The sequence below is a fragment of the Nerophis lumbriciformis genome, linkage group LG16, assembly GCF_033978685.3.
Source record: "Nerophis lumbriciformis linkage group LG16, RoL_Nlum_v2.1, whole genome shotgun sequence".
In the NCBI taxonomy this organism is placed as follows: domain Eukaryota; kingdom Metazoa; phylum Chordata; class Actinopteri; order Syngnathiformes; family Syngnathidae; genus Nerophis; species Nerophis lumbriciformis.
In genome coordinates, this window is record NC_084563.2 from 43,660,268 (window position 1) to 43,673,642 (window position 13,375).

The window sequence follows — 13,375 nt, forward strand, 5'->3', positions numbered from 1 at the left end:
CAAATACGGTAATTGCTATTGCGACATCCAGTGGACACATTTAGAACAGCAGTTTCTTTCATTCAAAAATTTCGGGTTCATTTTTATACTTGGCTGGATAAAACCCGTTTGCGGGCCTGATCCGGCCCTCGGGCCGTACATTTGACACCCCTGGTTTAAATAAAACAATTAAACAGTACTTTGTTTTTATCATCAATATATTCCTTATTCCTTATTTGAAACGGACACAAGTTTAATAGTCATTTATTATTTTGTATCAACCTCATGAGCAGCATTTCTGAATTAAGTATTCTTTTATTCATTTAGTTCGTTCCTTCAGGTTTTAGCGATGTTGGGATTGAGACAAAGCCAAAAATTCAATCAAGCCAGCAAATTTTGGCTAATCGGCGTAATTTTCGGCAATCGAATATGCATACGTCAACTGTCTAATCCGGGGGTCAGCAACCATGCGGCTCTTTAGTGCCACCCTCGTGGCTCCCTGGAGCATTTTTAAAAAAGGATTGAAAATGGAAAAAGATGGGGGGGAAAGTTTTTGTTTTGTTTTAGTATGGTTTTTGTTTGAGGACAAACATGACACAAACCTTCCCAATTGTTCGAAAGCCCACTGTTTAATATGTTTGTCTGTATGCTTCACTGATGAGAGTGTTTGGTGCACATCGTTTTGTTCTACTAATTTCATGTGTGGACTGTGACGCAGCAGTTTGTTTACATGTAAAATCTCACACCCCTTCGTTGTCTCATTTTGTCCACCAAAAGTTTTATACTGTGCGTGAATGCACTTGATGTTATCACAGTTAAAACAAAATTTTACAGTTAAAAAATGGCAGCTCAGTCAACAAGAATTTTTATGCCAAAAACAGTAGTAGTTTTTTTTTTTCAATTTACAGTAATATGCTGTAAAGAATAAGGTAAAATATATTGTCATTGTTTTTAATTTGATGGGTAGTTTGCTGTAAAGTTAAGCATTTTTATTTAGACAAAAACATGTTTGGAAAGTATGATAATATACTAGTGTTGTCTCGGTACCAATATTTTGGTACTGGTACCAGTACTAAAATTATTTTGATACTTTTCGGTACTTTTCTAAATAAAGGGAACCACAGAAAATGGCATTATTGGCTTTATTTTAACAAAAAATCTTACGGTACATTAAACATATGTTTCTTATTGCAAGTTTGTCCTTAAATAAAATAGTGAACATACAAGACAACTTGTCTTTTATTAGTAAGTAAACAAACAAAGGCTCCTAATTTAGTCTGCTGACATATGCAGTAACATACTGTGTCATTTTCCATTTCTATTATTTTTATCAAAATTATTAAGGACAAGTGGTAGAAAATGAATGATCAATCTACTTGTTCGGTACTTTTCAAAGGCGGTATAGTACCGAAAATTATTCATTAGTATCGCGGTACTATACTAATACCGGTATACCGTACAACCCAATATTGGATACTATTAAAGTTGAAAAAGTATGCAATTTCAAGCAGCACATATATTTTTTATGTTAAAATGAAAAAAATCAATTACATTTAGTGAGAAAATATGAAGTACTTTATTGACACATATCATTTCCAAGTGTTTGCAGGCCAGGTCTTGAGTTTGACACCTGTGCCTTAAAGTATCTCAATCTGAATTTTAAAGCCTATGTCTAAATTAGAGCCACTGAATAGGTGTTTGCTTCTTATTCCAAGTCGACTAATTGCTACGGCACATGATGGCTATCAAAATAGTTGTGAGTTGCAGCCTTAGCTCACTGTAGAATTGGGGTGAGTGGAGAACAAATCCCTACCAAGTCTTACCTGCGGTTGTGGTTGTGGTTGTGCTAATTACAGGGCTGGGGCTGGGCCTGGGCCTGGGGACGGAGACGTTTTTCTGCACACCGTAACCTGTGACAAAAAAACCCCACATAATTAGGTCACAAAAGAAAAAAATGTCACCTTTTAAAAACTACAAAAAACATGTCTGTCCTTTGAGACACTTGTGATTAAAGGCTGTATGATTAAAGGTTGATTGAGTTTGGACTTCAGTGCTTTACCGACTGGTGTGGGGGTTCCGACAGGAGAGAAGACAGGAGGGCTGGGGACGGTCAGGTTATTCTGAACACCGTACTTTGTCCCTGATATAAAGCATAAAACCAGAGGCTGAACACATCCGGACAGAGTTCGAACGAGGATGTATGATCGTAGAGACTCACCAGTGCTGTTGACTGATAGTCCACCGTGCATGGGGGACGGGCTGAGGCTGATATTTTTCTGAACTCCCCCGCCTGTTAATATAAAAAACGAATAACGCAGACTGTTAAGATACCAAAACACACAAGGATGTTCACTGTCTTATTTTGTGTTCATGGTGATGTGCGATACCATTGATTTTCTTTCCAATACCAAGTCAAATTCAAGCTAGTATCGGCAATACTGATCCGATACCGACACTTTGTTCAAATATACCTAATGTGTCTGGTAAAATTTAGAAAGTAGTGTATTTCAAATGTTGCTGCTCTTGGGGAATCATCTTCAAACAATATAAGAGCATAGGGCGAAACAAATGATAGCATTATTCTGCACTGTATGTGTTATCTTATCTTTTTTCTAAGTGTCAAAAAGTCAGAAACATTTTTGTCAAAAAGTCGGTGTTTTTTCTAAGTGTCAAAAAGTTGGAAATGTTTTTGTCAAAAAGTCGGGATTTTTTGTAAGTGTCAAAAAGTCGGAAATGTTTTTGTAAAAAAAGTCGGGATTTTTGTAAGTGTCAAAAAGTCGGGATTTTTGTAAGTGTCAAAAAGTCTGAATTTTTTTTTTCAAAAAGTCTGGATTTTTTTTGTGTCAAAAACTCTGGATTTTTTTTATAAGTGTCAAAAAGTTGGAAATGTTTTTGTCAAAAAGTCGGGATTTTTTGTAAGTGTCATAAAGTCAGAAACATTTTGGTCTAAAAGTCAGAATTTTTTTTTTCAGAAAGTCAGGATTTTTTTAAGTGTCAAAAAATCGGGATTCTTTCTAAGTGTCAAAAAGTCAGACATTTTTTGTCAAAAAGTCTGAATTTTTTTGTCAAAAAGTCAGGATTTTTTCTAAGTGTCAAAAAGTCGGACTTTTTTTTGTCAAAAAGTCGTTTTTTTTTCAAAGTGTCAAAAAGTCTGGATTTTTTGTAAGTGTCAAAAAGTCAGAAATGTTTTTGTCAAAAAGTCGGGATTTTTTCATTGTGTCAAAAAGTCGGGATTTTTTCATATTGTCAAAAAGTCAGCAACGCTTTTGTCGAAAAGTCGGGATTTTTTCTAAGTGTCAAAAAGTCTGAATTTTTTTTTTCAAAAAGTCTGGATTTTTTTTTAGCGTCAAAAAATCGGGATTCTTTCTCAGTGTCAAAAAGTCGGACATGTTTTTGTCAAAAAGTCAGAATTTTTTGTAAATGTCAAAAAGTCGGTATTTTTTGTATGTGTCAAAAAGTTGGAAATTTTTTGTCAAAATGTCGGAAATTTTTTGTCAAAAAGTCGGGATTTTTTCTAAGTGTCAAAAAGTCGGGATTTTTTCTAAGTGTCAAAAAAATCGGGATTCTTTCTCAGTGTCAAAAAGTCGGACATGTTTTTGTCAAAAAGTCAGAATTTTTTGTAAATGTCAAAAAGTTGGAATTTTTTGTATGTGTCAAAAAGTCGGGATTTTTTCTAAGTGTCAAAAAGTCAGAAACATTTTTGTCAAAAAGTCGGAATTTCTTTTTTCAAAAAGTTAGGATTTTTTTTAAGTGTCAAAAAATCGCGATTCTTTCTTAGTGTCAAAAAGTTGGACATTTTTTTGTCAAAAAGTCAGGATTTTTTTGTAAGTGTCAAAAAGTCGAACATTTTTTTGTCAAAAAGTCGGCATATTTTCTAAGTGTCGAAAAGTCGGAAATGTTTTTGTCAAAAAGTCGGAATTTTTTTTTGTCAAAAAGTCGGGATATTTTCTAAGTGTCAAAAAGTCAGTAACTTTTTGTCAAAAATTCGGTGTTTTTTCTAAGTGTCAAAAAGTTGGAAATGTTTTTGTCAAAAAGTCGGGATTTTTTGTAAGTGTCAAAAAGTCGGAAATGTTTTTGTAAAAAAGTCGGGATTTTTGTAAGTGTCAAAAAGTCGGAAATGTTTTGGTCAAAAAGTTTGGCTTTTTTTTTAGTGTCAAAAACTCTGGATTTTTTTATAAGTGTCAAAAAGTTGGAAATGTTTTTGTCAAAAAGTCGGGGTTTTTTCTAAGTGTCAAAAAGTCAGAAACATTTTTGTCTAAAAGTCAGAATTTTTTTTTCCAGAAAGTCAGGATTTTTTTAAGTGTCAAAAAATCGGGATTCTTTCTAAGTGTCAAAAAGTCAGACATTTTTTGTCAAAAAGTCTGGATTTTTTTTAAGTGTATAAAAATCGGGATTCTTTCTCAGTGTCAAAAAGTCGGACATGTTTTTGTCAAAAAGTCAGAATTTTTTGTAAATGTCAAAAAGTCGGTATTTTTTGTATGTGTCAAAAAGTTGGAAATTTTTTGTCAAAATGTCGGAAATTTTTTGTCAAAAAGTCGGGATTTTTTCTAAGTGTCAAAAAGTCGGGATTTTTTCTAAGTGTCAAAAAAAATCGGGATTCTTTCTCGGTGTCAAAAAGTCGGACATGTTTTTGTCAAAAAGTCAGAATTTTTTGTAAATGTCAAAAAGTTGGAATTTTTTGTATGTGTCAAAAAGTTGGAATTTTTTTTGTCAAAAAGTCGGGATTTTTTCTAAGTGTCAAAAAGTCAGAAACATTTTTGTCAAAAAGTCGGAATTTCTTTTTTCAAAAAGTCAGGATTTTTTTTAAGTGTCAAAAAATCGGGATTCTTTCTTAGTGTCAAAAAGTTGGAAATTCTTTTGTCAAAAAGTCAGGATTTTTTGTAAGTGTCAAAAAGTCAGGATTTTTTTGTAAGTGTCAAAAAGTCGAACATTTTTTTGTCAAAAAGTCTGATTTTTTTTTTGTCAAAAAGTCGGGATATTTTCTAAGTGTCAAAAAGTCAGAAATGTTTTTGTCAAAAAGTCGGGATTTTTTCATTGTGTCAAAAAGTCGGGATTTTTTCATATTGTCAAAAAGTCAGCAACGCTTTTGTCGAAAAGTCGGGATTTTTTTCTAAGTGTCAAAAAGTCTGAATTTTTTTTTTCAAAAAGTCTGGATTTTTTTTAAGTGTATAAAAATCGGGATTCTTTCGCAGTGTCAAAAAGTCGGACATGTTTTTGTCAAAAAGTCAGAATTTTTTGTAAATGTCAAAAAGTCGGTATTTTTTGTATGTGTCAAAAAGTTGGAAATTTTTTGTCAAAATGTCGGGATTTTTTCTAAGTGTCAAAAAGTCGGGATTTTTTCTAAGTGTCAAAAAGTCGGGATTTTTTCTAAGTGTCAAAAAAAATCGGGATTCTTTCTCGGTGTCAAAAAGTCGGACATGTTTTTGTCAAAAAGTCAGAATTTTTTGTAAATGTCAAAAAGTTGGAATTTTTTGTATGTGTCAAAAAGTTGGAATTTTTTTGGTCAAAAAGTCGGGATTTTTTCTAAGTGTCAAAAAGTCAGAAACATTTTTGTCAAAAAGTCGGAATTTCTTTTTTCAAAAAGTCAGGATTTTTTTTAAGTGTCAAAAAATCGGGATTCTTTCTTAGTGTCAAAAAGTTGGACATTTTTTTGTCAAAAAGTCAGGATTTTTTGTAAGTGTCAAAAAGTCAGGATTTTTTTGTAAGTGTCAAAAAGTCGAACATTTTTTTGTCAAAAAGTCTGATTTTTTTTTTGTCAAAAAGTCGGGATATTTTCTAAGTGTCGAAAAGTCGGAAATGTTTTTGTCAAAAAGTCGGAATTTTTTTTTGTCAAAAAGTCGGGATATTTTCTAAGTGTTGAAAAGTCGGAAATGTTTTTGTCAAAAAGTCGGAATTTTTTCTAAGTGTCAAAAAGTCAGTAACTAAGTGTCAAAAAGTCTGATTTTTTTTTTTCAAAAAGTCTGGATTTTTTTTTGTGTCAAAAACTCTGGATTTTTTTTATAAGTGTCAAAAAGTTGGAAATGTTTTTGTCAAAAAGTCGGGATTTTTTCTAAGTGTCAAAAAGTCAGAAACATTTTTGTCTAAAAGTCAGAATTTTTTTTTTCAGAAAGTCAGGATTTTTTTAAGTGTCAAAAAATCGGGATTCTTTCTAAGTGTCAAAAAGTCAGACATTTTTTGTCAAAAAGTCTGAATTTTTTTGTCAAAAAGTCAGGATTTTTTCTAAGTGTCAAAAAGTCGGAATTTTTTTTGTCAAAAAGTCGTTTTTTTTTCGAAGTGTCAAAAAGTCTGGATTTTTTGTAAGTGTCAAAAAGTCAGAAATGTTTTTGTCAAAAGTCGGGATTTTTTCATTGTGTCAAAAAGTCGGGATTTTTTCATATTGTCAAAAAGTCAGCAACGCTTTTGTCGAAAAGTCGGGATTTTTTCTAAGTGTCAAAAAGTCTGAATTTTTTTTTTCAAAAAGTCTGGATTTTTTTCAAGTGTCAAAAAATCGGGATTCTTTCTCAGTGTCAAAAAGTCGGACATGTTTTTGTCAAAAAGTCAGAATTTTTTGTAAATGTCAAAAAGTCGGTATTTTTTGTATGTGTCAAAAAGTTGGACATTTTTTGTCAAAATGTCGGAAAGTTTTTGTCAAAAAGTCGGGATTTTTTTCTAAGTGTCAAAAAGTCGGGATTTTTTCTAAGTGTCAAAAAAATCGGGATTCTTTCTCAGTGTCAAAAAGTCGGACATGTTTTTGTCAAAAAGTCAGAATTTTTTGTAAATGTCAAAAAGTTGGGATTTTTTGTATGTGTCAAAAAGTTGGAATTTTTTTTGTCAAAAAGTCGGGATTTTTTCTAAGTGTCAAAATGTCAGAAACATTTTTGTCAAAAAGTCGGAATTTCTTTTTTCAAAAAGTTAGGATTTTTTTTAAGTGTCAAAAAATCGCGATTCTTTCTTAGTGTCAAAAAGTTGGACATTTTTTTGTCAAAAAGTCAGGATTTTTTGTAAGTGTCAAAAAGTCAGGATTTGTTTGTAAGTGTCAAAAAGTCGAACATTTTTTTGTCAAAAAGTCAGATTTTTTTTTTGTCAAAAAGTCGGCATATTTTCTAAGTGTCGAAAAGTCGGAAATGTTTTTGTCAAAAAGTCGGAATTTTTTTTTGTCAAAAAGTCGGGATATTTTCTAAGTGTCAAAAAGTCAGTAACTTTTTGTCAAAAATTCGGTGTTTTTTCTAAGTGTCAAAAAGTTGGAAATGTTTTTGTCAAAAAGTCGGGATTTTTTGTAAGTGTCAAAAAGTCGGAAATGTTTTTGTAAAAAAGTCGGGATTTTTGTAAGTGTCAAAAAGTCGGGATTTTTATAAGTGTCAAAAAGTTGGAAATGTTTTTGTCAAAAAGTCGGGATTTTTTTCTAAGTGTCAAAAAGTCAGAAACATTTTTGTCTAAAAGTCAGAATTTTTTTTTCCAGAAAGTCAGGATTTTTTTAAGTGTCAAAAAATCGGGATTCTTTCTAAGTGTCAAAAAGTCAGACATTTTTTGTCAAAAAGTCTGAATTTTTTTGTCAAAAAGTCAGGATTTTTTCTAAGTGTCAAAAAGTCGGAATTTTTTTTGTCAAAAAGTCGTTTTTTTTTCGAAGTGTCAAAAAGTCTGGATTTTTTGTAAGTGTCAAAAAGTCAGAAATGTTTTTGTCAAAAAGTCGGGATTTTTTCATTGTGTCAAAAAGTCGGGATTTTTTCATATTGTCAAAAAGTCAGCAACGCTTTTGTCGAAAAGTCGGGATTTTTTTCTAAGTGTCAAAAAGTCCGATTTTTTTTTTTCAAAAAGTCTGGATTTTTTTTTGTGTCAAAAACTCTGGATTTTTTTTATAAGTGTCAAAAAGTTGGAAATTTTTTTGTCAAAAAGTCTGGATTTTTTCTAAGTGTCAAAAAGTCAGAAAGATTTTTGTCTAAATGTCAGAATTTTTTTTTTCAGAAAGTCAGGATTTTTTTAAGTGTCAAAAAATCGGGATTCTTTCTAAGTGTCAAAAGGTCAGACATTTTTTGTCAAAAAGTCAGAATTTTTTTGTCAAAAAGTCAGGATTTTTTCTAAGTGTCAAAAAGTCGGAATTTTTTTTGTCAAAAAGTCGTTTTTTTTCGAAGTGTCAAAAAGTCTGGATTTTTTGTAAGTGTCAAAAAGTCAGAAATGTTTTTGTCAAAAGTCGGGATTTTTTCATTGTGTCAAAAAGTCGGGATTTTTTCATATTGTCAAAAAGTCAGCAACGCTTTTGTCAAAAAGTCGGGATTTTTTCTAAGTGTCAAAAAGTCTGAATTTTTTTTTTCAAAAAGTCTGGATTTTTTTTAAGTGTCAAAAAATCGGGATTCTTTCTCAGTGTCAAAAAGTCGGACATGTTTTTGTCAAAAAGTCAGAATTTTTTGTAAATGTCAAAAAGTCGGTATTTTTTGTATGTGTCAAAAAGTTGGAAATTTTTTGTCAAAATGTCGGAAAGTTTTTGTCAAAAAGTCGGAATTTTTTTCTAAGTGTCAAAAAGTCGTGATTTTTTCTAAGTGTCAAAAAAATCGGGATTCTTTCTCAGTGTCAAAAAGTCGGACATGTTTTTGTCAAAAAGTCAGAATTTTTTGTAAATGTCAAAAAGTTGGGATTTTTTGTATGTGTCAAAAAGTTGGAATTTTTTTTGTCAAAAAGTCGGGATTTTTTCTAAGTGTCAAAATGTCAGAAACATTTTTGTCAAAAAGTCGGAATTTCTTTTTTCAAAAAGTTAGGATTTTTTTTAAGTGTCAAAAAATCGCGATTCTTTCTTAGTGTCAAAAAGTTGGACATTTTTTTGTCATAAAGTCAGGATTTTTTGTAAGTGTCAAAAAGTCAGGATTTGTTTGTAAGTGTCAAAAAGTCGAAATTTTTTTTGTCAAAAAGTCTGATTTTTTTTGGTCAAAAAGTCGGCATATTTTCTAAGTGTCGAAAAGTCGGAAATGTTTTTGTCAAAAAGTCGGAATTTTTTTTTGTCAAAAAGTCGGGATATTTTCTAAGTGTCAAAAAGTCAGTAACTTTTTGTCAAAAATTCGGTGTTTTTTCTAAGTGTCAAAAAGTTGGAAATGTTTTTGTCAAAAAGTCGGGATTTTTTGTAAGTGTCAAAAAGTCGGAAATGTTTTTGTAAAAAAGTCGGGATTTTTGTAAGTGTCAAAAAGTCGGGATTTTTCTAAGTGTCAAAAAGTCGGAAATGTTTTGGTCAAAAAGTTTGGATTTTTTTTTAGTGTCAAAAACTCTGGATTTTTTTATAAGTGTCAAAAAGTTGGAAATGTTTTTGTCAAAAAGTCGGGATTTTTTCTAAGTGTCAAAAAGTCGGAAACATTTTTGTCTAAAAGTCAGAATTTTTTTTTCCAGAAAGTCAGGATTTTTTTAAGTGTCAAAAAATCGGGATTCTTTCTAAGTGTCAAAAAGTCAGACATTTTTTGTCAAAAAGTCTGAATTTTTTTGTCAAAAAGTCAGGATTTTTTCTAAGTGTCAAAAAGTCGGAATTTTTTTTGTCAAAAAGTCGTTTTTTTTTCGAAGTGTCAAAAAGTCTGGATTTTTTGTAAGTGTCAAAAAGTCAGAAATGTTTTTGTCAAAAAGTCGGGATTTTTTCATTGTGTCAAAAAGTCGGGATTTTTTCATATTGTCAAAAAGTCAGCAACGCTTTTGTCGAAAAGTCGGGATTTTTTTCTAAGTGTCAAAAAGTCTGAATTTTTTTTTTCAAAAAGTCTGGATTTTTTTTAAGTGTCAAAAAATCGGGATTCTTTCTCAGTGTCAAAAAGTTGGACATGTTTTTGTCAAAAAGTCAGAATTTTTTGTAAATGTCAAAAAGTCGGTATTTTTTGTATGTGTCAAAAAGTTGGAAATGTTTTGTCAAAATGTCGGAAATTTTTTGTCAAAAAGTCGGGATTTTTTCTAAGTGTCAAAAAGTCGGGATTTTTTATAAGTGTCAAAAAGTCGGGATTTTTTCTAAGTGTCAAAAAAAATCGGGATTCTTTCTCAGTGTCAAAAAGTCGGACATGTTTTTGTCAAAAAGTCAGAATTTTTTGTAAATGTCAAAAAGTTGGAATTTTTTGTATGTATCAAAAAGTTGGAATTTTTTTTGTCAAAAAGTCGGGATTTTTTCTAAGTGTCAAAAAGTCAGAAACATTTTTGTCAAAAAGTCGGAATTTCTTTTTTCAAAAAGTCAGGATTTTTTTTAAGTGTCAAAAAATCGGGATTCTTTCTTAGTGTCAAAAAGTTGGACATTTTTTTGTCAAAAAGTCAGGATTTTTTGTAAGTGTCAAAAAGTCAGGATTTTTTTGTAAGTGTCAAAAAGTCGAACATTTTTTTGTCAAAAAGTCTGATTTTTTTTGTCAAAAAGTCGGGATATTTTCTAAGTGTTGAAAAGTCGGAAATGTTTTTGTCAAAAAGTCGGAATTTTTTTTTGTCAAAAAGTCGGGATATTTTCTAAGTGTCGAAAAGTCGGAAATGTTTTTGTCAAAAAGTCGGAATTTTTTCTAAGTGTTAAAAAGTCAGTAACTTTTTGTCAAAAATTCGGAATTTTTTTTTTCAAAAAGTCTGGATTTTTTTTAAGTGTCAAAAAATCGTGATTCTTTCTCAGTGTCAAAAAGTCGGACATGTTTTTGTCAAAAAGTCAGAATTTTTTGTAAGTGTCAAAAAGTCAGGATTTTTTGTAAGTGTCAAAAAGTCAGAATTTTTTTTGTCAAAAAGTCTGAATTTTTTTTGTCAAAAAGTCGGGATTTTTTCTGAGTGTCAAAGCATTCGTGATTTTTTTCTAAGTGTCAAAAAGTCGGAAATGTTTTTGTCAAAAAGTCGGAATTTTTTCTAATTGTCAAAAAGTCAGTAACGTTTATGTCAAAAAGTCGGGCATTTCTTGGTTTTCTGTATAATGTACGAATGCGGGACAGCAAAAAAAATACAATTCTGTAGGATACTTAGACACCCCTGTGATAAAAAGTTGACTGACCTGATTGGTACATGGTAGAAGTTGTGTTTAGGTTGCTGGGGGTTGTGTTGTAGCTGTAGCTGCTGTTGACCCCTGCAGGCCATACGCCACCATAGAAGTCTGGAACTGTCGACAGACCTGTTGTGCCCAGGAAGAGTTCAAAGACATCAACTCTCACTCATGCTGCTACTGTTAACCAATGATTGATATTTTGTATATTTCTAAGGAAATGTGAAGATGACAGTAAAGTTACTGATTGTCTGAACCTGTAGTGGAGCTCTCAGTCACGATCCTTGTATCCATACTGGCATTTTTGGGGGTGCCCAGTGAGTTTTTAGGCGACAGAATACTGCCGGTGCTCTCAGGCATGTTTCTTGTTTCCAAAGTGACCTTCTTTGGAATTAGAAAAGCGTTGTTAGGAGACTGAATGGTGCTGGTGCTCCCAGACATGGCCCTGGTTTCTATGCCGGCGTTCTTGGGAACGAGAAGCGAATTGTTAGAAGACTGAATGGCGCCGGTGCTCTCAGACATGGTCGTTGTTTCAAAACTGGTCTTCTTGGGAATGGGGAACGAGTTGTTAGCAGACTGAATGGCGCTGGTGGTCTCGGATATGATCCTGGTTTCCACGGTGGCCTTCTTGGGGATGGGCAGCGAGTTGTTAGTGGACTGAAAAGCGCCGCTGCTTTCCGACGTACTTCCTTTCAGCAAACGTTTCACATCACCCAGCTCAGTCCCTACAAAGCACAGTTGGCGTCCGTCAAACAAACGTACTTTACGTACAAAAGTATCAACATTCTATTTGTCTTAATTCACTCACAGCTTGCTGAAGGAGACGCACTCTGGAGCCTGGTTCTGATCTCACTCTCTAAAAGTATGAAAAAAAATTATAACAGTCAAAGATTTTTTGTTGAAATTAAATATTTTATTCTATCTATGCCTCTCGAAGTCACATGGAAACCGTACCATAAATACCGTGCCTATACTTAGCCAAGATCTATACATAACCACTGCCTCAAGTCCAGGTTTGGGTAGACATCAGTCAAGTCTCATAAGCACTGATTTTATAGTTTAGCAATCTGTGTGCAATTTTTACTTTCCACCTACTGTTTGAATGCCATCCATCCATCCATCCATCCATCTTCTTCCGCTTATCCAAGGTCGGGTCGCGGGGGCAGCAGCCTAAGCAGGGAAGCCCAGACTTTCCTCCCCCCAGCCACTTCGTCCAGATCCTCCCGGGGGATCCCGAGGCGTTCCCAGGCCAGCCGGGAGACATAGTCTTCCCAACGTGTCCTGGGTCTTCCCCGTGGCCTCCTACCGGTTGGACGTGCCCTAAACACCTCCCGAGGGAGGCGTTCGGGTGGCATCCTGACCAGATGCCCGAACCATCTCATCTGGCTCCTCTCGATGTGGAGGAGCAGCGGCTTTACTTTGAGCTCCCCCCGGATGGCAGAGCTTCTCACCCTATCTCTAAGGGAGAGCCCCGCCACCCGGCGGAGGAAACTCATTTCGGCCGCTTGTACCCGTGATCTTGTCCTTTCGGTCATAACCCAAAGCTCATGACCATAGGTGAGGATGGGAACGTAGATCGACCGGTAAATTGAGAGCTTTGCCTTCCGGCTCAGCTCCTTCTTCACCACAACGGATCGATACAGCGTCCGCATTACTGAAGACGCCGCACCGATCCGCCTGTCGATCTCACGGTCCACTTTTCCCTCACTCGTGAACAAGACTCCTAGGTACTTGAACTCCTCCACTTGGGGCAGGGTCTCCTCCCCAACCCGGAGATGGCACTCCAACCTTTTCCGGGCGAGAACCATGGACTCGGACTTGGAGGTGCTGATTCTCATCCCAGTCGCTTCACACTCGGCTGCGAACCGATCCAGTGAGAGCTGAAGATCCTGGCCAGATGAAGCCATCAGGACCACATCATCTGCAAAAAGCAGAGACCTAATCCTACAGCCACCAAACCAGATCCCCTCAATGCCTTGACTGCGCCTAGAAATTCTGTCCATAAAAGTTATGAACAGAATCGGTGACAAAGGGCAGCCTTGGCGGAGTCCAACCCTCACTGGAAAGGTGTCCGACTTACTGCCGGCAATGCGGACCAAGCTCTGGCACTGATCATACAGGGAGCGGACTGCCACAATCAGACAGTCCGATACCCCATACTCTCTGAGCACTCCCCACAGGACTTCCCGAGGGACACGGTCAAATGCCTTCTCCAAGTCCACAAAACACATGTAGACTGGTTGGGCAAACTCCCATGCACCCTCAAGGACCCTGCCGAGAGTATAGAGCTGGTCCACAGTTCCACGACCAGGACGAAAACCACACTGTTCCTCCTGAATCCGAGGTTCGACTATCCGGCGTAGCCTCCTCTCCAGTACACCTGAATAGACCTTACCAGGAAGGCTGAGGAGTGTGATCCCACGATAGTTAGAACACACCCTCCGGTTCCCCTTCTTAAAGAGA

The 13,375-nt window shown here is 34.7% G+C and overlaps 1 protein-coding gene across 2 annotated transcripts in view; it reads right to left on the reverse strand.

Annotated features, from left to right (window-relative positions):
* LOC133617280 (uncharacterized) overlaps positions 1–13,375 on the reverse strand; it is a 105,654-nt gene that overhangs the window by 61,199 nt on the left and 31,080 nt on the right. For both annotated transcript variants that reach the window (XM_061977197.2, XM_061977198.2), the window contains exons 5-10: positions 11,721–11,768; positions 11,170–11,637; positions 10,925–11,041; positions 2,198–2,269; positions 2,039–2,119; positions 1,803–1,889 (exon numbers count right to left, since the gene is read on the reverse strand). In XM_061977197.2, coding sequence (XP_061833181.2) covers positions 1,803–1,889; positions 2,039–2,119; positions 2,198–2,269; positions 10,925–11,041; positions 11,170–11,637; positions 11,721–11,768 — 873 coding nt within the window. The remainder of the gene's footprint in view (positions 1–1,802; positions 1,890–2,038; positions 2,120–2,197; positions 2,270–10,924; positions 11,042–11,169; positions 11,638–11,720; positions 11,769–13,375) is intronic.